Source organism: Drosophila eugracilis, unplaced genomic scaffold (assembly GCF_018153835.1).
Source record: "Drosophila eugracilis isolate 14026-0451.02 unplaced genomic scaffold, ASM1815383v1 contig_2154, whole genome shotgun sequence".
Taxonomy (NCBI): domain Eukaryota; kingdom Metazoa; phylum Arthropoda; class Insecta; order Diptera; family Drosophilidae; genus Drosophila; species Drosophila eugracilis.
Window position 1 is genome coordinate 4,677,858 of NW_024573038.1, and position 23,337 is coordinate 4,701,194.

General features: G+C 39.8%; 1 protein-coding gene across 6 annotated transcripts in view; it reads right to left on the bottom strand.

The window, feature by feature from the left end:
- Positions 1–23,337, bottom strand: part of LOC108114174 (four and a half LIM domains protein 2) — a 60,989-nt gene that overhangs the window by 21,651 nt on the left and 16,001 nt on the right. For 2 of the 6 annotated variants that reach the window (XM_017224974.2, XM_017224973.2), the window contains 3 exons: positions 19,477–19,562; positions 5,448–5,824; positions 5,008–5,252 (listed from right to left, as the gene is read on the bottom strand). In XM_017224974.2, the coding sequence (XP_017080463.1) occupies positions 5,008–5,252; positions 5,448–5,824; positions 19,477–19,562 (708 nt within the window). Of the gene's footprint in view, positions 1–43; positions 2,790–5,007; positions 5,253–5,447; positions 5,825–6,177; positions 6,510–12,036; positions 12,108–19,476; positions 19,563–23,337 lie in introns of those variants that run through there. The other 4 variants (XM_017224975.2, XM_017224971.2, XM_017224970.2 and 1 more) reach the window with 4 other exon arrangements.

Genomic DNA, 23,337 nt, shown 5'->3' on the forward strand with positions numbered 1-23,337 from the left:
AACCATTGTTAATAATCCTTGACTGCTAGTTCCATTTACTCACCACCTGCTCCTTGGAAAGTTGCTGCTTCAGGGCAGCCACTGCCTCCTCGTTCTGGGCCTCGGTAGCCTCCTCAAAGGAGGAGGATTTGGGCTCATTCGTGGCTTCATCCTCTACATCCTCTCCTCTGGATGGTCTCTCCATCTCGATTTCCTCTTCGTCTATCGAGAGAGCTTTCTCCCGCTTCCAGAATTCGGTATCCTTATAGTGCTCCGGTACCACCTCACCCCAGGGATTCGTGCTCTCTTCCCCGAGCATTTCCAGGGATCCACCCGCCTCTGGTGGAGGCCTTACATCCTTTGCTGGACTCCTTTTATGTCGTCGGTGGGATTTGACTCTTAGGGTAGGTTCACTCGTATACTTAATGGGGTTATAGTCCTCCCTTTCGCCATGACGCAGCTCCTCCTCCTCCAGCGAGGTAAACATCTTCAGCTCCTCATCGCGGGAGGCGCGTGAGTCTCGCGAGGAGTTGGAGCTGCCACTGGAGCGGCGCTTTTTAAAGGCTCTTCTCCTTCCTGAACCATCTTCTCGAACTAAGGGGCGGTTCTTGATCCCATCAAGGGATCGAAGATAGTCCTCGGTGTACTGGACATCCGGTATTTGATCTTCACCCTCCGGCTCTGGGCGTTCGCCTTCGGTTCGGTTCATTTCATCAGAGGGTTGAGTGCTGAAGGATGACTTTTGGCTGGAGAAGGGTTCCACGGAGGATCCTTCATCCGATACACCGGGGAAGGTTAGTGTTTTTGACTTCACCAAATAGCCATCTTCGGAACCGCTTCCTTGGCCAAATTGGGTTTTCACTTTCTGCACCACCAGAGGCTCCTCTTCCGGCTCCTGGAATCTGGGTGGAGCAACCTTCTTAATACAAGGTTCCTCCACCACTGGCTCCATTCCAGCATACTCCTCTGCCTCTTCTTTGCTGTGGGTGGCTTGCAGTTGACGCTGCTGCAGCATCACCATTTCCTCTTCGGCTTCAAGGAATCGTCGGGCATTCTCATCGATCATTCGCTGTCTCTGCTCCAGATCGGTTTTGCTGGAGATCAGGCGTCGTGATTGCTCTGCAATGGCAGCGTCATCCTCCAGTTCGCTCTCGGTGGCACTCATACTGAGTTCTCTCTCAGCTGCCAGAAGGCGCTCTACAATTTCTGCATCCCTTTGAGCCTGTTCTTCTTCCTCAGCTTGTTCTCGCTCTCGTTGGATTTCGGCATCAAAGAGACGTCGCTCGGCCTCGGCTACCTCGGCCTCTGCCAGGAGCCTTTCTTGCTCGGCTCGCTCTCTTTGACGTTCCTCCTCGGCTTCAGCTAGCTCCCTTTGACGCTCTGCCTCTATGATCCTTCTTTCATTTTCTTCACGTTCGCGCTGCTCTTCAGCTGCCTGCAGTCTGCGTTCTTGTTCTTCCCTTTCTCGTTCGATCTCTATCAGCTTTCTTTCATTCTCTTGGCGTTCCTTCTCTTCGATTTCGCGCTGTTTACGCTCGTTCTCCTCTGCTTCTAGCTGCCTGCGTTGGGCGTCTCTTTGTTCTTGGAGCTCTTTCTCAGCTTGCTCTCTTTCGCGCTGTTTTTCGGCCTCTATGAGCTTTCTTTGTTGCTCCTCCGATTCTTCTTTCTCCCTCTGGACCCTTAACCTTTCTTCGGCCAGTTTAGCTTCGGCTTCGGCCAGCTGACGTCGTGTATCCGCTTCGATTTGCTGTTGACGTGCCAGTTCCGCCGCAAGAGCTTCTCTTTTATCTCCAGCAGGATCCAATCGTATTCCATTGCTATACAGGACACCATCCTGCATGAGATTGGTCCCCGCTAGAGCTTCTCTTTCAGCCGCCTCTTTGATCTCCTTGTCCAATCTCTCACGCATGCGAGGCAATTCTTCTGAGTCAGCGGCTGCATCTACAGAAGAACCGCCGGGATGCTGGAAAGTCCAATGGTAGAGATGACGCGCTACGAAGGCGAATTCCAGGGCGCCCAGGTAGCCAATTAGCAGCGAGAAAAGCAGCTCGCCGACGCCGGTTAGCGCCGTTTCCTCAGCGGCCATTGCGTAATGCCCAGAATCGAATCCGAATCCGAATCCTCCAACGTTCGCCGATGCAATGAGAGTGTATCGCGGCGAGAAACGAATCGGCTAACGCGTATTATATAAAATATATTCACCACGCACTCGAAAAACTCACACCACTCACGTTAATGGCCACTCGATTAGGTAATTCGAAAAATATTTATTTCACTTTCGCTCACAAATCATTGGACCAATCATCGATATTTATTTATTTATCTACGTTTTGAGATGATTTATGAGAGCGTCGCTTGGCGAGGAGAATCGGAAGTGGGCTATCGCCAGGCGGCTGCAGTCGTACGGGCAGCGGGCTCTTGCTTTCCGCTAATCGATCGTCTTGCAACTGATTAATGTCTCAGCGGTGGCAAGTTACCAATGGTCTTGCGATGTTTAGAGAACAAATGAATCAGCGGCGAGAGAACCGTCAAGAACCGAATCCGTTAAAATGGCAAACGGCGCTAATTGACGGCCAGCGAAGAGAGCAGCACCAACTGACAAGACATCGCCGAACTTTTGTCGTTGGCAATTTGGCAGCACAAATGCCTCTGCTGCTGCCTCTGCCGCTGCTGCACTGCCTCTGTTTGTGTCAAATGCCAAAGCAATCGGAATTGGCCAAGGCGGATTTTCTAATCAGTTTAGTCGACACCCCACCCCACCACAGCCCGGCCCCCTTCTTTCAGGGGATCTATTTTGGTCTACGCTTCGTTTGCTGTTTTCCACAAAACACTTTTCGCCACTTTCTGCTTTGCTCGCAGTTTTCGTGCGGGAGAACAGTCAGCGAAATGGCCATAAATCAGATAAGGGAAAAACCAATAGAAAAAAGATGGCCAATAAAAAAATGATTGGGCAGGTTCTGGCTTAATTAAAACCACAAACTCTAATGTCTAACCATTATTAAGATAAACGATTTACAATTTAACACACAACTGTCTTATATAATGTGTAGGCAGATTGAAATTTATCATATATATATCATTATTAGATCTAAAACTTCCATTTCCTTTGGACTAAATAATGTCCTGCATTTGGAAAACAGAATCCTAATCTTCAGATATCTTCTTCAGAGATTTTCAGCTTAAGCTTTATAGTTTATTCACATATATAACCCATTTTCACACTTTCTTTCTAAGCTTTAATAATTTAAATGTTATTTCATATTTTCCCTTAGAGAAGAAATCCTATAATATTACTCATACGCCATGTGTGTACCTCAGCATTCTGGATAATCAAATCCAAATTTAATTTGTTTATTTTTCTTCAATCTTATTTAGCACTCTCAGAAATTCCAAACCAAATATTTGCTTAGATTCTCCAATTCTTATACGAATGACTCTTACTGTTCCTTGTTTGCAAATCTGTTTTTCTTTGGCATGGCCAGCGCCTGGGGCCAGGGTCGCCACGCCCCATTTCTCCGCCTCCGAGCGGATTGCACACAAATGTTTGCCATAAATTTCGTCTTGGCACTGACACTAACATTGCCAGAAGCTTGTGGCCTGCTCTTTCACGCCGTTTTCTCTGTTATTTCTCTCTTCTGTGTTTTCTTCACATTATGCAGCGGCAACAATCTCTATAATTATTGTCAAATGTCGCATAATTGTGTTCTTGCCCCACATTTATAGCCTGACTATTTTAGAATTCTTTTGTTTATTTTTATCATTTGATTGTCATTAGAAATGTTGCCAAAAAGTACATAAATTTTGAATTGAATATATAGGTCGCCTGTTAGCCGATTTATTCATTTATTTTTTTTAGATTTTCTTCACAGCGAAAGCGAAAGTTTTTCTTTGTGATGAGCTGGGAAAATTAGCAAAGAAGTGAATGAATTTAAATGTAAAAGAAATTTACAATGTAATTTAGGTAATTATTTTCAAAGAATTGGCTTTTTGAAAGCAAACTTAAAATATAAGCTTTGTCACTTAAGATCTGAATACCTTTTTTAACTTTCTCCAAGAATGTTTATTTATTGAGTTTTATTGTTTTTTTATTGATTAATAAACATTAATAAACGTGCATTTTTAAGCAATAAAAATTTATAATACTTTTCTCACACATTTAAAAAATTAAATTAACAACTTTCGTCTTACTTATGAGGATCTTCAAATATTTAAACAAATATAAGATCTATTTTAAATTTTTAATGTCTCAATTAAGTAAAAAAAAGTGTCTTGTATATTTTACATATAATTCTTTCACTTTTAGATTTTCCGAAAGCAGCTTTTCTATTCTATAAACGAAATTTGTTTACCCAAAAATTTTGGAATTCGTATAAAGAAAAGACGCACAGAACAGGTATAAATAAGACTGATTCTACCGACAAATTGATGAGATATATCTCAACGTCATTATATTCGTTCTGTGTAGAATCAAAAATAGATTTACATTTTCTAGGTTTTCCTCAAACTGCACCAATTTGTAGCAATCAATGAGAGTTCGCGAATACCTCCACTGGATTCCTGCAATCTCTGACCTCAACCGAATTGCCACAAATTTCCGGGTCACTCGCAATGAACTTCCGCTCGACGGATGACAACGCGACAACAACCAATGCTGCCAATGAACTGCTGTCATTTCTTAGTTGCCACATCCATAGCCATCGCCGAGTTGCTGCATTAGAGGAACTGGAGGATATCCCCAGCTCCTCCTCCAAGTTCCAAAGTGAAGTTCAATGAAAATGCCATATAACCATAACCTTTGGAAAGGGCGATAGCCGCACCTATGCAATAAATGTGAACTGCGTGTGGCGGGCGATAAAAACCAGAGCCCGTGACAGCGGGCACTCACTCACAGGGACACCCTCAGCTTTGGAAAATGACACTCAGATACCATCGCTGAATGCGCCCCAAAGTATGCCACACAATAATTTTCAATTAGGGATCGGATCGGGGAGGAAATACCCTATATAGCAATTGCTTCGCGGGACTTACCTCATCACAGCCAGCGCAGCGGGGCTTCAGCATTTCCGCATAGTGACGCTCGCAGTAGACCTTGTCGTCGTGGACGCAATAGGTGAGGTCCACCAGGAGCGAGTTGCAGGTGCTGCAGGTGAAGCACTTGGGGTGCCACATCACGCTCTCCACGAACTTGGGTGCCGCCACGACCAGCTCGCCGGCGGCTATCTCGTTATCACAGTGCGCACAATGCTCATCGTAGGGGGCATCCTTGATGTAGGCTATTCAACCGGAAGATAATGCAAAACGCAATCAGTTAGGTCATCCAGGGTGGGGTCAACGTTGGTGAAATTAGAACTAAAGCTAGCCACAAACTCGGTTTAAGGGACTGGGTTTGGGATGTAACACATTCTCACTTATAAGCCTTTTAATCCTTTATATTTTATAATCTGATCAGATTTTGAAAGATCACTCACCTATATCAAGTGCAATTTCATTCCTCGCCGTCACAAAGTCCTCGAAGGAGGCCTCGTGCTGCACTTCCAGGTGCTTACAGTGCTCTAGTGAGAGGTCCTGTTTGGGCAGCTGATACGAGATCTGTCGCTCTCGGCTGCAGGCTCCCTCACTGCCCAACCGAGGTACCAGCTCATCGGGCAGCTGCTCGAAGTAACGGTTGATCCGCGAAGAGGCTCTCACTCCGGGCGGCACCCACGTAAAGCCCAGATCTCGCGCCTCAACTCCGGAATCCGCCGGAGAGACTAGCTTGAAGCCGAGTCTTTCGTGCACGTTGGTCGTCTGTTGCTGGTAAATGGCGTGTGCCTCGCGAGGACATTTGCAGGATTGGCAGGTTTTCCTGGAAAGGGAAGGAGAAATAAGTGTTTAAGTAATCTCTTAAAATCCCGCAAAAATATGTTTGGGCTTATACTATGATTACCATTGCCCGCTCTTCAAAATGAATATATATCAAATATATTCCTATAGGTTTGTTTTCTTTTAATATTGTATACATTATTTCGTAAACAAGAATAAAATAATATCCCATAATATATAAAAAAGTAAACAAAAATCTTCCACATGTAGAATAAACATAAACATTCCACTCAAAAAATGCCTAGTTCATCCCACTGTGCGCAGCTTCGTTTAGCTTACGAGGCAGTTTTTTGTTTGGCTCCATCTAGCGGCAGCTTTGCTAACCATAGGCCATACCTCACGATGAGATCGTATATTTCCTTCCTATCGAATACTTTGCAGTAGATACTGAGCACGTTGAGGCAGGCGTAGTCCATGCCCGTCCATGGGACATCCGATGAGGCCAGTGCCGCCCACAGTGGGCACTCTGCGTGACGGTCCAGATCAAGCATTTTCACCATTTTACGCCACTTTTAACCGCACTTTGAACTAAGGGTTTTCGGTTAACTGTTTGTCTTAATGAACTTGGTTGGTCTTTGTGTGTCTGCTTTTCTTGTGTTTAAATATCTTTTCTTATTGCCTGACTCGGCACAATTTGTCGGTTGTTCTTTGCTGATTCGCTCTGCCACCTCCACGAAAAGAGAAACCCGCGGTTTTCGGTTAAATCACCTTTCATTCGGCACGTCGGGCGCGTTATTTGCTCATTGACATTTTGATTAAAGTGCTAATTTGACCTTTGTTTTGATGCGATTTGTGTTTACTATCCAAGATTTTAATTTTACCCATTTGCATGGAATTCAGCGGCCTGGGAATTTCTATAATTACTTGTTTACTTATTTTTCAATTAGAGCTACAAGCAAAATAATCACAGTCATAAATACGCCCACACTAGGGGAAATTGTGCGTAATCACGTTACGGGTACACAGTAAAATAGGAGATCTAATTATTAATCAGCTATTTATAGAAGTTCACCTTCTTAAAAAGGTTAATAGCTAATAACTTGGAAACTTGAAATATGCGAAATTAATTAGTAACATTTATGGTAAAAATGTTTCTCTTTGCAGACTTTAAAATTCCGTTTCAGCTGCTTTTTGCTTAAAAATCTTTGTAAAAAATTATATAATATATTTATATAACCTCTTCAAAACATGAAATTATATATTATCTAACATTTTTTCCGTAAATTATTAACAAGACACCCGAAATGAGCTCATGATTAAGGCCTGCCCGCTTGTCTGACATTTAACAGAAAAATAAAAAACACCCCAGGCAATGAAGTAAAATAAAAGGTAGAAAAGCATCTTTTGATAAGATTAATAAAGGTCTCTACCCTCAAATACACACTCACCAATCCTGGGTAGGATTGGCCATCAAAGTGCGTGATGTCATCCGGGGGAGCTGAGACCGAAAAACCAGAAAACCGAGAGACCGAGAGACCCAACATCGAAATTGCCAAATTCCATTTGCTCAATCATCGACAGAGGCCAAACTGCGTTAGCGTTGAAAATAAGATAAGCCGCTGTGAGTTCTTCCACCTAAATGCTATCAAATGGAAACAGGGACGGGCGATTGGCCAAATGGTTTTGATAGAACTCTGGCTATTGTGGTCTCAAAATGTCAGTTTGTCCTATTATGGTCTTGTCTGGAAAAATGAGGAACTGCTTGTTAATTGCTCACGACTCGCATGCGGAAAAGTGCAACAGGTTTTCAGCTTTTGCTGGGTGCAGGGGATCTGTCGCAGTTAATGCAAATAAATTGAATAATTTAATGTTCGAGTACGAGTGAGTCATATTCCTATGACACATGAGGTGCTCTCAAGATCTAGCTCAATTTGTGTTTGCTTTTTAGTGACCAAGGAAATGAAGGAAACTCTAAAATTAAATGGGCCACTCAGAAGTAAACTTCGATAAGGTTCTTATGAAACGAATTACATTGAGGAAGGAATGGAAGTGGGAGGTTTAGGTGGTTATCTTTATTATATTTATACCAAATTTATCAGTAAGCTATCAATTGAGGAAGTCTTTAATGGAAATGTATATTCGGGGGGTAGATAATAGTTGGTTAATTGAATTAATGGAAGTTTTTGCCTGATATATATGTTAAATTCATACCCAAAATATGATTTTTTGTCTATGTAATAAGTAGAGATATATATTTTGCTATTTAATAGACAAACTTGTAAAAAGAAATGCTAACAAAACTCCCATTAAATTGATACTAATCGATTTGAAAATAAAACAAACAAAAACCAAATCAAAGAGAGGCAAATCCAAAGCAAACATTCCCCACCAGAAATGTCATATCCCTTAATTGATGTAGAAACAAATTCAATTTGACAGATTTCCAAGTACGGATAGATCACACGGCCAGAATCTAAATTTAAAAAATATTCAAGTGAATTTAGAAAAGCCCGCAGCTGTGGGGAAACTCAATGAGTTTTTTCAGGGGGAGACCTTGAGGAACACATTTGTTTGCCCAGAAACAGGGAGACAGCTTGCAATGCACCAATGCGGGCCTGGCCATATGTGCTGATATGGTTAACAACGAATACGAATCTTGTTCTCGCGACTTTTCTCTATCTTTATCTTTATCTTTCTCTTTGTTTGCCTTTCAGTTTTTTTCAGACGAGAGGAGATGCGCAGCGTTATCGCCGAATAAACAATTAAAATGCCATTAAAACGTGTTCATTTCAGATTAGACTGTGTCTCTCTCTCTTGACAAGACTTTTTGTCATATCAAAAGCAGCATGCTCGGCTTTTTGCCATCTGGCAAAGATTTTTATTTAATTGAAACGGCCAACAAGCAGCAACACCAACAAGAGGGCATTATAATATAATAATAACCGATATCGCATGGTGTACAATCAACAGAAATGCGTATGAAAACAAATAAAACTAGTTTCGGGGCACAAACTTTTGCCAGATAAATGTAATTAAAAGCCAAAAGTTGGCTACAGTGCGAGACATAACTATTAGGACGGTTTGGGGAAGTTTAAAGGAAACTAATTACAGTTATAAAACTCGTTTACAAAGGTTATATGCGTTTTTTACTTCTATATGAAATAGGTTAAAAGTTGAAGGTTTCTAATGAAATTTCTTTTTACTACAACAGAAGAAAGTTATTTGCAAATTTGTTTTAGAAAATTTAAAATATACTAAACCATTTTTAAATGACAATAAATACATTGAGATATGTTTAAATTGCCTTACACTGATTACTTATATATTATTATTATTCATCAGTTCAGTTTGAAGGTCTTCTCATTTTCGTAACTTCGTTTCATCAATAAAGATACGATATCATTACCCATCTTATGATGACTGAGATTTGTTCATCTGATTTATGATTTCATCTCAAAGCTTTATAGTTATGTCAATTACTGTACGCACACTCTCACTCACAGATAGACAGTCAAACTCGGCGACAACTTTTCTTGTTAGGCCCCGCAGCATTTCGCGGGCGTGCGGCAGTGGGTGGGTAGGTAACCCGGACCCGCAATTACAATTGATAAGCCCCAAAGTCACTCTCGTTTATGGGATGGCGCAAGCGGCGTGCGGCAACTGCAATTGGAAAAGTTTTTCGGGGCTATGCGCCCTCAGAGCAGGCACCACGCCCCTCAATTTGCAATATCCTCTAGAAGACTATCGCCCATTTTGCAGCGAGCGAGAGGAGAGCAATCAGCATTGTTTGACCAACAATTTGTTTGCCACCTCCCGAAAACCGAAACTCAAACGCTAAAACATCGCAGCCAGCCAGCGAGAGAGCTTTTCCGCAGGGAAGGAAATCCAATTTTCCGCAGTAATTGCACTTACATGTTGCCGCTGTAAACAATAAACAATAAAAGCGCTCGCATAAAAGTCAACGTCGGAGTGCAACAAATCTCAATTATGAGCTGTGGTCCTCACTTTCAACGCCCCTTGTAACCACCACCCACCACCCACTTAACTCAAGGTGAGAGGGGCTGGTTGGGAAATGGAAAGTTCTCTTTTTCGCTTTCGATTAAACGACTTTTAATGCGATTACTCCAACAACAACAGAACAATGCACTTTACTGTTGGACGCTCAGATTGCCCTATATACGCGTAGTGTTGTAGTGGAGTTACGTGCCACCGCACTTGCAACTTGTCACTGGGGAAAAACTTTGATGGGATTTGGAAAGCCTTTTGCTGAGACCAAAAATCAACCTGGGAGCTATGAAAGTATCTTTTAGATATATAACCTGTTTTAAATATACTTTTATAAGTCTTTATTTTTAATCACAAGCTAGAGATACGATCTAAAATCTTATCTAATTCCATTAATATTGTATCTTTAACCAATATCAGATGTGGAATATGTTATAGAAGATAAAGATTATACTTTCTATCGATGGATACATATGAAGATATCATACTTATACTGGTAACCTTTATCTTTATTATCAAAATCTGGATAGCAAAGTAGAAATGAGCATAAAAACCTAATAGTTACTCCATGTTTTCTCCATGTGTACCCTTCAATATGGGTTATGTGCGTTTGGCTACCGCTAATTGAATCACTGAGCAGTATTACCCCCGCTTTTCCGCTCTTCTTAAGCTTTTACCCCACTATCATTGGACAGGTGGGATAATTAACATATGCACTATAGTATGCACCAGCCCCTTCCGCTTTCTGCTTTTCGCTTTCCACCCCCCTCCCTGCTTATTTTTTGTACATAAGAGAGGGCAGCTTAGTTGATATTTACGAGCACGGGGTTATACGGAAAGTTGTTGCTGGGGGGGAGGAGGAGGAGAGACTTTCCGGAGGGAAAGCAGATAGAATATTCTTTAGCAACAAATTGCATAGTGAATTATTACAACCTTGCGGGGTTCCCACAGAGATGAACCGCAAATGTCACTGCATAAATCACGACTAAACCAATGCGATTTGAAAAAAGGAAATGGACTAGGGAAACTCGAGGAAATTGCATAAAATTTATTGAAGTAAAATGTGGGTTAAGTGCAAAAATGAAATGGTTTTAAGATATTTAAGTTTGACATAAGAAACTCATTAGATTAAAAGGTTTTTTCGAACTATAATTGATAGTAAGGTGAAAAAGCCTTACATTTTCCTACTTGTTCCTATTTGTAGGCAACGAAACTCTTTTTTAAGGAATTAAGTTAAGAAGGCAAATTGGTTTCGACAAAATCGACCAATTCTAATTCCAATTAAAGATCTTCCAACCCAAGGTGTTCTGGGTCGCTAACCTAAGGCACAGATAAGACGTAGATAACATAACGTAATAGAATTCACTGATAACTTTGTTTTTCCACTTCGCCTGCATTTCCCCGCAGAAGTCACTATCAATCCGGACCGATCGCCGGGAGCAAACACCTCATTACCCAGTTATTTTGTTTGCCACCGTTAATACTCTGTTATTTATTATGATTTATAATGTAAAAGCTTTCCACGATGATGATGACTCTCACAATCATCTTCACTTTATTGTCTCATCAATCTAGCGACGAATAAGCCGACCATTAACCCATTGAGTTGACAAGCTGACCCAAAAAAGCTGGATCAGTGAAATTGTAGAAACGTCACTGCAGAATTCCCGAGAACTATTACGGTTTGTGATCGTATCGCATAAACATTTATCACTCAGCACTGATGCAAAAATTTTCCGGAGGTTACAGTTCCGCGAAATCTGGTCACAATGTGTTACAAAATTGAGAAAAGTGCAAGGGGCCGTGAAAAGGGAAGAAGGAAAAGCAAATGTCAGTCTTTGTGTGGGATAAAAATTCGGAATACTGAAATCTTTCGGTGGGTGTATAAATCCAAAACTGACTCATTGAAGAGTTCATAATCCCAAAAGGAAGAAGATTTCTTTAAAATTCTTCTCCTCGGTCCGAGTTATTTTAATTTCCCGCAATTGACATTTGCATTTTTGGGTAATAATAATAAAAGAACCAGAAACCGCATTGCAAAATGTAAACAAATCGCGGCGTTTTGTTTTTGTTTACGATTCAAATAAATGTTAAACACTTCAAAATGAGCAAAAATACGCGCACCGACGTCAGGCCCCCGCCAAGTCAATGGCCAAGTCAAGAGGTGAGCAAACGAAAAAAATGTGCAATTAAATTTAATTCAATTTATTTTTTTAAAATTTATTCCACAAACAAGGCGGCCAAACCAACCGACTGGTGAAAAACGCGTGCGAAACGCGCGCAAATCGCGAGGTAGAAACGCCAACAACCGCACCGTTAAGCAATCAAATTCTAACTGAGCTGTCTGCGCGCCAGCGTTCGGCGGCCCGAAGTCAAAAGCCGAAGCCCAGCATAAAAGCACGAAGCTGCCGAAAGAAGAAAGCGTTGGGGTGGCCGAATAGCAAGAGAGAGAGAGAGATAGTGAAAGAGGGGAGACGCTCCAAAGGTGAGCGATAATGACACAGCACAAGTGTGCTCTGCTGCAGCCAAACGATTGTAGTGGGAGGGAGATGGATATGGAGAGGGCGCAAGAGAGCCGCAAGAACCGCTTATTAGCCATGCATTGCGTCGCATTTTTATGGCGCTCTTCATTAACACACACACACGTGCGAGCGGAGTTACAATGTGGTGGGAGATGCAACTCCAACACTGATAAAAATTAGAAATCTTAAAAATCTTAAATAAATTAAAAAGGTGTAAGTTGATTGCCGTAGTTTTAAGAGTAACAGGACTATTCTTAATTTTATCAAAAGCATTAATAATTTGTATATTAACTTTTTTCGCAGTGTACCCTCTAACCTGAGTTAATGAGTCAACAGGTAGTGCGCTTGGCTGGCGAAGCGCTTAGATAGTAAGTTTTTGGGGGAGAAGAGCAGGCAGGCAGTCGCAAACGACCGGAGGGTGTTAAGGTAATTCCGGCAAATTAATGGCCATTGGTCCCTGCACTTATTACTTGAAATGTGAGCCAAGCATATGCACATGATGGTTACCCAATACTCCGTTCTTCCCTCCCCTTTTTACAAGGCGGTCAAGGCCGTATTGGATGACTGACCCCCGCACCACTTGCTCCAATAATTTATCAAAAGCGTCTGCGACATTTTTCCACACTTTGACTTTGATTGCCACATGTAGCAAGCGAGCAGCAGACATGAAACAAATTCCGAACTGCAATTATTTATAAGCAAAGAACGCAACTAGCTAAAAGGCCAACTAACGCTGGGCGGTGAAGGCGGGGTAAGCTGGACAGAATCCATAAAGACAGCACAAATGGGCCATAAAAAATTAAGGGACGTTCTTGCAAAGGGATCTTAAGGTCTAAGAGGGCAAAATATACTAAGAAATTAAAGGAAATTTGTATAAGATTATAATCTTAAATATCTTAACTATATAAACATTTTAATCTTGAAAGATAAATACAATTAAAAAGTTCAATTCTGTAGATAAATTTTCTGATTTTGTTTAAGGAAGGTTTTATTTTATTTTATATTTATAATCTAACATTTTCGTAAACATTTTCATAGAGCAGCATCTTAAAGTACTTTGGCTTAATTGGGTTTAAAAATATACAAAACTCAGACTCTACCTTCCGTTGTTTATTATTTCAAAGAGCTCACCTTGATTAAAGCGTAAATTGTTATTAAATTATTTCTGGGGACAACACCCCCCTCTTAACATAATTTAAGACTACGCAACTGCTTTAATAACATTATGATGCCATTGGATTCGCTTCGCTCGCTTCTGTTAGCGGCACTTGGTCAAATTTGTGTATTTGCACTAAAAATATACAAAGCCTTTGAGTGGGTGGTGTGCCAAGAGGCTGGTGGTGAGAGGGGCGTGGCCGTTTGATTGGTGTGGCCAAGTGTTTTCATTCATGGCGCACAAGCACGAAAAAGAGTCAACACACCCATCTCTCTCGCAGTCGCTTTGCCGTCTGTAATTTATGAAGATTTTTTCGCCCTGCTTAATCGTAAATTTTAATGATTAATTTCCTAAATTGTACAATAAAATCAGACAACTAATGTGTGTGTGTCTGCGTCTGTATCTGCATCTTAGTTTTGTATCTGTATTTGTATCTGGCCAAGATTGATGACCATGGCTTGGCAAAGTTCAAGTTCCAGTTTGAAACCACTTAATTAGAGGCTCACAAAAGTCCAGGTTGCAGGCACATCCAGGTAGTTTGTGCCGTGTCGCCGCAATGTCTGTCAACTTGATAAGCAGTCGCATTAAGTGTATCTACACACACACACACACACACCTATACACACACATATGAGCTGTCTCGCAGATACAAAGATACACTGGCGAAATGCAAAACGTGACTTTGGCGAGGCAGCTGATTAATGGACACGGAGACGAGCCCAGCTAAGATCGACCAAGTGCCGGAACAACTTGGCAGGCAGTGCCTTTAATGTATCTGGCGAATGTATCTTCTTTTGGCAGCACATCGATTACGATTAAGTAGTGATATCTTTCGAATGCAGGCACGTGATATTATTACTAGTTAGTGGGACCTCTTGTTTGGTAACCCTTTTGATTTTGTGGGGAATGCACTTAAAGAAGCTAAAATCAGATTAGAAACTAGATCTGTGACAGATTATAAACTTCGATCTTCGAGAACTCAAATGATACTGTTCCAGATTTAGTTTACTGCATTTTATAAGAATTGTCCAACAAAAAGATAAACAACTTTATTAAGAAGGCCTACAAAAATAAACAGCAATGCCATCATAATCCTTTTAACCAAAAAATCCTCTTGATTTTCCCATATCAATACTTTTAAATAACAACCAGCATGAGATCCATTCAGATTTGGCCATTGAGAGGCCAATATTAAGTGCACATGCAGATGCAATTGGGCATAACTCAGACCATTTATCAACAGCGGCAGTTGGTGGGGTGGCCAGGTGAATAGCTGTGGGGGAAACCTGTTTGTTTGTTTGTTTGTTTATTAACCCACCCATCAGAGGCACCACCTTTGATGCACGAGCCTGTCGTTTGTTGCTTTTAATTACACGAACCGAGCACGGGGAAAACAGCCAAAAGGAAATTACATTACATTGCCTCGTTGTTTTTGTTGTTGTTTTGGGGGAATAAAAGAGATACAGATGCTGTAGATACATGTATCTGCCGGCTACATTTGGCTTTTGTCGCTTGGCCTCAGGTGTAAATGGCTTTGTTGCCATTGCCGTTAAGGCCAGCTTTTCGTGTTGGCCCTCTCTCTAAAAGGTGGCTACAACTGCTGTCTTACTTTTTTAATGGAATCTATTTATTTATTTCTTCTACACATATATCTATTTTTTGTGTTTGGCTTTGACGTTTGCTTTGATTCGTGGAAATTCACCGTAATGCTAGCGTCACATTAAGTAAACACACAAAACAAAAATTTGTTTATTATTCCTCCAAGTACAATGATCATTCGTCACTATTTCGACTTTTCTGCTGGCCTTTGGCCGGCAAATGTTTTAAATTGCTTTGTTGTCAAAATGAAAATGTTTCCCTAATCGCGTTTCGGTCGAAAAGGCATCTCACGTGGGGCATGGCTGGTTATTTATGGAGAAGATCTGCTAGATTTTGCATAACCAAATTGTAGTTTTTTGGGGCAGAAAGTTGGTTCAGAGGAAAGTTCTAAAGAACGCTAGAGTCTAAAGGTTTGTTATTATTATTCATAGGTTTATTTTTGGATAGCAGCAAAGTATTATTCTACCTTTTATTTGTAAATAACATTTATTGAGATATCAGTTACTTAAAGTTCAGAGAACTTCTTTAATTTTTAGGACGTTTTTGGCATTTTTATAAGTTTAACCCTTTAAGATTTTATATGTTTAAAAAGACTCATTAGGAATACATACTTCATTCCCTAGCTACCCAATTACATTCATTTTAAACGCTCTTCAAATCTGATTTTTCCCTATCAGCACACACTCTCAGCCAGTTACCATGAAAATCTGATACCGCCAAGTGTGAAGTTATGCAAAACAGCAGCCGAGAATGAAACGAAGAAATGCCAAAATCAAAGTGGAATTTATTTGAGTTGGCCATGTTGTTCTTGGCCAATTTCTTGCCCGAAGGCGAGTGCCGAAAGATTGATGCCCAATTAAAATACTTTGCGGGCCGCGGGGCAATCCATTAGCCGATAATTACCAGCTCAATAACTCATAAATAGCATAGCCCCCTCTTGGCCACCCCTTTCATATTCCCATGCTCTCACCATTGTTCCGGACTTTTGGCCGTGTTTTCTGAGGTGCTGGTCATGACCATGGCCGTGGACTTTTTCCGCCGTATGGCCATGTGACGCTCGCGGGTGGGAAACTTGGGCTGCTTCTTTACCACTTTCGGCTGCACTTGGTAGACATCACACGGACGCACCTTCAACAGCATGTTGTTTAAACTTCAACTTCGGTCTTAACTTTGGCTGCGGCACGCAACTTCCAAACACAAACAAACAATCGAGGGCGAACGCTGTCAAAAGCGACTTCAACTTGGCAACTTGTCTTTTCGCAACGCGGGTTTCACAAACTTTAAGTCAGCTTTAAGATGGCTAGGTTGCCCAGATAATTGGGTATAGAAAACGTGTACTTTTTGGTTTATACTCTAAGTTTCTATTATAAGTTTGAAGTATTAAAAGCCAAATTGAAGATTTTGTATACTTTCAAGTAGTATTTTGATTGATATAAGCTTTAGTTACTTTTTAACACTATTTGAGGCAATCTTTGGCTCATTTCTTTGGTTTAAAGTTTAGAATTTTCCAAGTCTAGTTACTACTCTTTGTAGTTATTCAACAGACTGTTGGAAATCTCCTTCATTCGATTTTGATAACCGCAATTGACGTTTCAGCAAACACTCGCCGTGGAAAAGAGCGTAAATTTGAAAAGCGATAAGGTGCTGACACATCGCGTGCTCTCAGCTCTACCAACTCGCATTTTACAATATTTTAAAAATCAACTTGAATATTCATACGCTCTCTGACACAAACCGATCGTGTGGGCAACTGAGTAACAACTGTTTTAACAGTTAAACAATGCAATTTGAGCGCGTCTCTGAGTACGAAATAAAAAACATTTATATATCGGCAAACTCAAAGCGAGCACGCTGCTGTTAGAGAGATCGTCAATGCATAATACAAGTAAATAAAAACACGAACTCAAGCCAGACTGTCAGTAAGTCAGTCAGTCATTGAGTCATTCAGCCAATGTCGAAGTATATTGCTCAAGCATAAGCCCTAAAGAGACATAAAAAAACTGCACGCGTCGCCGGAAAGCTTTAACTTGAAGTGAACCCAGCAAATTGATGTAGCAATCCTCAATCTTATATCACAATCAATTCAATCTGTATCTGCAGGGCGGAGAAACAAATAGGCGGTTAACCCTTGGATATATAAACATATAGAAAATCAAGTCAAGGTTTTTTATTGCTAACTAATTACCGCTGTCATGGAGGGAAATCTAAAAGCAATGAGGCGAAGGTTTTCCTAAGGGGAACAAACTGCAGTTTGATGCACCCACTAAAGCATGAAAATGATTATTTACTTAAGTAGTTAACACTTTAGTATGGTCTTTATAATTAAGGAGTAATCAACACCTTTTTTGCTGGCATTAACAATGAATTAAAATAATAGTAAAACCTGATTATATCAAACTTTAGTTTTCCCATTGCAAATTACCACTTCTTAAAGTTCTTCTTTCAGTTTCTCTGTAAAAAAAAAATTTAATAACCTCATTGACTCACCTCTTTGTTATCATTTCTTCCTTAACATTATTCGATCCCAATTACCTCCTTGACTCACCTTTGCTATATCATTTTATCACAACAAAATATTGAATCACTTTCCCTTAAAAACAATCATTAACTTCCACCTTCCACCTTCCACCTTCCACCTTCCACCTCCTACATTTCTTTCAGTGATTTCCCTCACCCAATAAATTGCCTTTTGATCTATGTTTTCATCAAATGAATTTAATAACACGATCATTAAACATTGCCTACGTTTAATTTTATAAATAGAAACATTTTCCGAATATCTTCTTTATAGTTCTTGCGATTTGAGTAGCTATGTACAAGTTGCTTTGCTGAAGAAATTAAAATTTTGTGATTTACTGCCCACAAAAAATGCACATAAAAACATAAATCCCGAAACAGATATTTTAGTCGCTTTTAGCAAATAAGACTTTTTAAATGCCAAAAGCAAACAAAATCCAATCAGGCAAAACTGAAGTAATTGTGGAAAATCTACAAAAAGGTAAAAATGACGAACACGAAATACACTTTCTTAATTTTTCTTAATTTTTTAAATTCAATTTCAGCACTTCAAAGGATTTTAGTTGATTTAAAAAAGAGATAAAGCTCACAAAAAGAAAAAATAAACATTAAATATGATTGAAACCAAAATAATTTGACTTTTAAAGCAATTTTTTCGATAGTTTTTAGCATAGAAGTGTATCACGTATACGCCCCGTAAATCATGAAATGGAATTGGCGTGCGGCCAGCATCAAAATGAAAACACGAATAGAAAACACAACCGCAGTTAGACAAAGGAGGCGATGGACAGGCAGACAGTCGGACGGACAGATAGCCGGACGGACATTCGGTTCAGTTCACAAATTAATGGCGTAATTTGAAATGGTTTTTGCGGTTGTACCAGCCGAAAATGCTAAGTGTTTGGCCAATTGTCGAAATGTTTCCCGATTTGCATATGAGGGGGGTTGGGTGTTATTAAATTAATGCTGGAAATAATAATTGCATAATTCTTGCTACTAAAATGGGGTTATTATTATTTGCCATTCGCAAATAACAATGATAAATAGTGAAAATAATCGGAGGGGCAAATATTTATTTGGTTCGCGGCCACAAGGCGGGCAATAAATTAACGCTGCTGCCAGTCATTATCCAATGCACATTGCACCGATGTCATCGATGCTATATATACATATCTTCCACTGAGGGGATATAGAGACTATGCCAAATCGCCTCTCCCCACTGACTTGCACTTTCTTGGCTGGTTTTCTATCTCAGCCTTTTTGAACCACAAATTTGTTGCTGGTGTTTTTGCTTCTTTTTTCTGATTCCCTGCTGCTTGAGAGGAGGATTCTCTACTTTTGGCACTGCTGACGCATAATTTATTTATCGAGATCCACTAATTCTTGGCCCACACACAGGAAGATGGTCTAAAAATGTCGAGTTTAAGTCATTCCAAATGAATTTATGGCGGTGTTTTATTAAAACAAATCGCTTTATTTATTGTAAGGGTATTTGTTTTTTATAGTTTATTTTTTGTTTATTTATTAAATTTTGTTTTTATTATTGAAAATATGTATAGGCTCCATCTAGCGGCTGTTTGAGGTACTGTATCGGTAAAAGAGGAGAAAAGCTTTTTGACAAAGCTTTTACAGTGGTGGCTTGAGCAGTTAGTATGCCTTAAAACTATTAACAATAGTTTAGTTCCTAAATTAAATGTTTGTTTGTTTAATCTTAATCTTACTTTTGAATATTTTTGAGTTTCACTCTTATTAATTTCCCAATTTCTAATACTTTCTGTTTTATTTTCCACTAATTTTAGTGACAAGGTAATGAAGTTGAATAATGAATAATTTATATTTAAGTTATATTTAGTTAGTTATAGTAGCTATAAATATTTATAGCATATAATGCCTTACCTCCAATCGTGAGCTGCAAAGCCTGGGCAATCTGATTTACATTGCTCACAGCGAACTCCATCTTCCACCTCTCTTATGATGGCACCCTGGAAAAGTAAGGAAAATCAAAACATTAAAAATTAATTAGGAGACATAATCATAATCATATTCGAAATGAAACTAAAACCAGGTCTTATCCCACATTTACCTTTAATTGTTTAATTTTCTCACATACATTTCACCTTACCTTACATGTAAACTTTACTTTAAAATAAATTAAAAATGTTTTTATTTTTGTATTTATAAAATTGTATGCTGATCAGCCTGTAAATTACTTTCCAACTCAAATGCTTAATTCGTGTGTTTATTTTTAAGTGATTTATGAAAACCAAATACTTAGCAAGATTAGGAATAATTATGAGAAGAGGGAGGTAAAGAATGCACATTAAAATGATTTATGGTTCTAAAGCATTTTTTTGCATCTTTTTGCATTTAAATTTTAATATTTTATTTTCTGTGTTAATGAAAACAAAGCCAGCAGTCGATGGCCACAGTTACTAGCTAGTTACTCTTTCCCCTAAAATATTAAATGCAAAAAAGCGAGCCTTGTAATTAAAACTCTTTTAAAAGCAAATCATCTAAGTTACAGGAAATATTCCTTAAAAAGTACCAGGATAGCAATAATTTAAATGCATTTAGATAACCATCCCTTTTTGCACTTCAAGTTTATTATTCGGTTGCCAAGAACTACATACTAGTATATGCATTATCTACTTGGCAGAACACCCCTTTTTTAATACCTCAAAAAACAAGCTAAAAGAGGGGTTGGGGGACGACAAACGGGGGAACAAGGCGCCCAGACAAAACCGATTTACGATTGTACAACTTAATTTGTACCCTGCTCATTTACGCGCCATTGCGCCAAACAATTCCATGTGCTCCTTCTCCTGGCCATGCTATATCCGAAATGGCCGGTCTCCGGATGCAAATGCATGGAAATCGCTGTTGGCCAGCTGCCGGGGGATCCAAAGAAAACCGTGGAACAAACCGATGCCACATGCCAAGAGTTAAGCCCAAAAAAAGGGAAGCGAGCTAGGTTGATCTGGTTGTGGCAGTGGCAGTTGCAGTTGCAGTAGCTGTTTGCTGCCGTGGCTTGGATGTTGCACTTGTTCCAAAAATACACGCACGCTGAGCCAGCCAGGCCAACAAACAAAACAGAGGAAGCAAAATTGCACTTGGCACGCTTCCATTTTTCGGCCAACTTGCCTTTGTCTTTGGGGCTCGCCTCATCCGCGATGAGGACTGCAGTAAAAAATATTTTGGTTCTTTTTCAGCCGACTGGCTATGCTCGTGTATATAATCCTCAACGCTTGCCAATAAACACGAGACTTGACTTTTCATAGCTTTGACCCGGCGCATTAGTATTCAGGATGTCCTGCCCTGCTCTCAGTGCACTCAACTTGGTTTAGGGGGATATTAGATAGGATGTTCTTTATGTAACAATTCGTACTTATAAGTATTCTTTTAGCATTTTTATCAATTAGTTTTTGTTTTTATTAATCGATGCTTTAATAGGTGTGTGTTAGTTGGTATCTTTAATTTACAAAGTTTTCATATTTAAATACGATATAAAGAAATCAAAAAAACGTAAGTCTTTAGGGTTTTGTCACGATCTTCAAAATTGTTCTCGCAAGAAGTCCGCCTTTAAGGTACAGCTCCCCAAAAGTAGGCAACACAATTTAAGCAGTACACACACTCTCCCAGGTATCCTTTATTCGGCATACATCATCCTTCTTTCCTAGCCTTTTTTTAACATAGAAGAACAGCCATTTGGGTGCCATCGAATCCATTGCTGGCAGCGATAATTGTGACACGTCGCTGGCCAAAAATCGATGCTGACCCAGTTCAAAGCGGCGGAATAAAATGCCAGTGAGACAATGACAGGGGGGCCGGTAAGGGGACTAAGGGTGAATGCGAATTCGAGTACAGGAGGGGGCACGACAGACAGGACAAACATTTGCGCCTGACGCGCGGATATTATTGGCATTAAGTTGCAACTTGCCCCGCTGTTCGGCAAATGTTTGATTTCCACTTAGTCGGGTCGCCGCTTTGTCTTCCGCTTTGACTTTGATGGTTCCTCATCCTTTTTACTCCCTTTCTCTCTCTCTGTCTTTGTCTCTGTGTGTGTGTGCAAAGATTAATGTGTCGCCAATTAAACGAATGGTTATGTCAATAAATCCATGATGGGGAAAGTTTCACACAATGTTATGCGGCTGTAATTTGATATTAAACACAAACGGATTTAATGTAATGCTTAGATTATACATCCAATTTGTATTCCTCCTCCAAGATCTCATCTGAATCCATGATGTCATGTCCCATCTTGGTCGACTGTGAACCAATTTCATTTTAATTATCATAATCTCTGTTATAAATAAACATGAGTCGAGTTCGCTTTGCGATATAAGAGGAAAATTATGCTGCAATTGCCTTTTTTGGCTGGCAGTCTTGTAAAATTTAGCACAGACTGTGATAGTAGTAGTGGCTAGTCCAGTTCTGTTAAGCCCACTCACTGGGGAACTCCCACTCGGTGCTAAAAATTCTGGCACAGCCGAGCGAAATTTATAGCAAAATATCTGAAAAAAATATACATATCCGAATCAAAGTTCGTTCAGCCAGCACATTTTCGAACAATGACGCTATGCCACCGGCTGTGACTGTTTGTCTGCACCAAAATTGGTAATTTTTGAGTTTATAACTCGACTAGGTAGTACCTAAGAGTCAATAACAATGGCTAAAAGATCGTTTTTAGATAAATGTAAAAATCACTCATACGCAGTGCTGCCAAATTGTGATTTAGTACAAGCAATTTAGGATGAAGTTTGAAACAAAATATAGTATTACTTTCTAGAATAGACCAGTTAGACAGGTAAAATCAGTCAAAACAATATATTATTGTTATTTATAACAACTTTACTTTATTCTCAATTAAGTTTCTTAAACAAATTTAAAACAAATTAAAACAAATTAAAAATTTTAAAGTTTAAAATATGTGAAAATCTTATATTATGAAAATATTTTGATTTCTTAAAAAAACTTTGAACACACGTTTAAATGTTTAAAACGATTACTGGCCAACTCTAGACCTCTTGCCAAAAAGTGTAAAGTGGTAAAAACTTCTAAAACTTCACTAAATAAAACCAATCAGAACCTTCTTTTATTCATAAACTTTTTTAATATACCTTTTACTTACAGGTTTTCCCCACAATTAGCACCTTTTTTATGGCAAACCAAAATGCCCAGACCGAAAGAAACCGCTAAGAGGTACTAAAATCCGTAGGTCGCCGTCTCAGTTGGCGGCAGCAACAGAAAAAGAGAAGCAGAAAACCGGTCTTCGGTTACTTGGAAATGAATCTATGCGTAGTATAAAAACATACACTCTGGCTTATATAGTATAACTTTAAAGCGCAGGCAACAGAACAGTAAGTGTTTGTTTATTGCAAAACTCAACCCGAATGAAAAAAGTGAGAAACCCGAAAACCCGACACACTTAAGCCAAATTACCGAAAATACAAGCCAAGTTAACAAATTCACAGACGGAACAAGTGAACTTTTCTGGGGGAGTGAGCTGAGGGAACCTCCGACCCAACAACGATCACGAATTAGCCCGATGCTATTTACTGGCTATGATGATGATGATTCAGGCACTGATTTCAACCTGTTTGGTAGACCCACGCAAAGTAGCGCCAAGATCCCAGCCATAAAGGCAAGGTTAATCTGCGTTTTAACTTACATTTGCAAAGTTTGTGATTTTCACACTCTAGTTAACGCAAACATTAAGGCAACTGAAAATCTGGCCAGACAAAGTGCGTCGCCAACTGC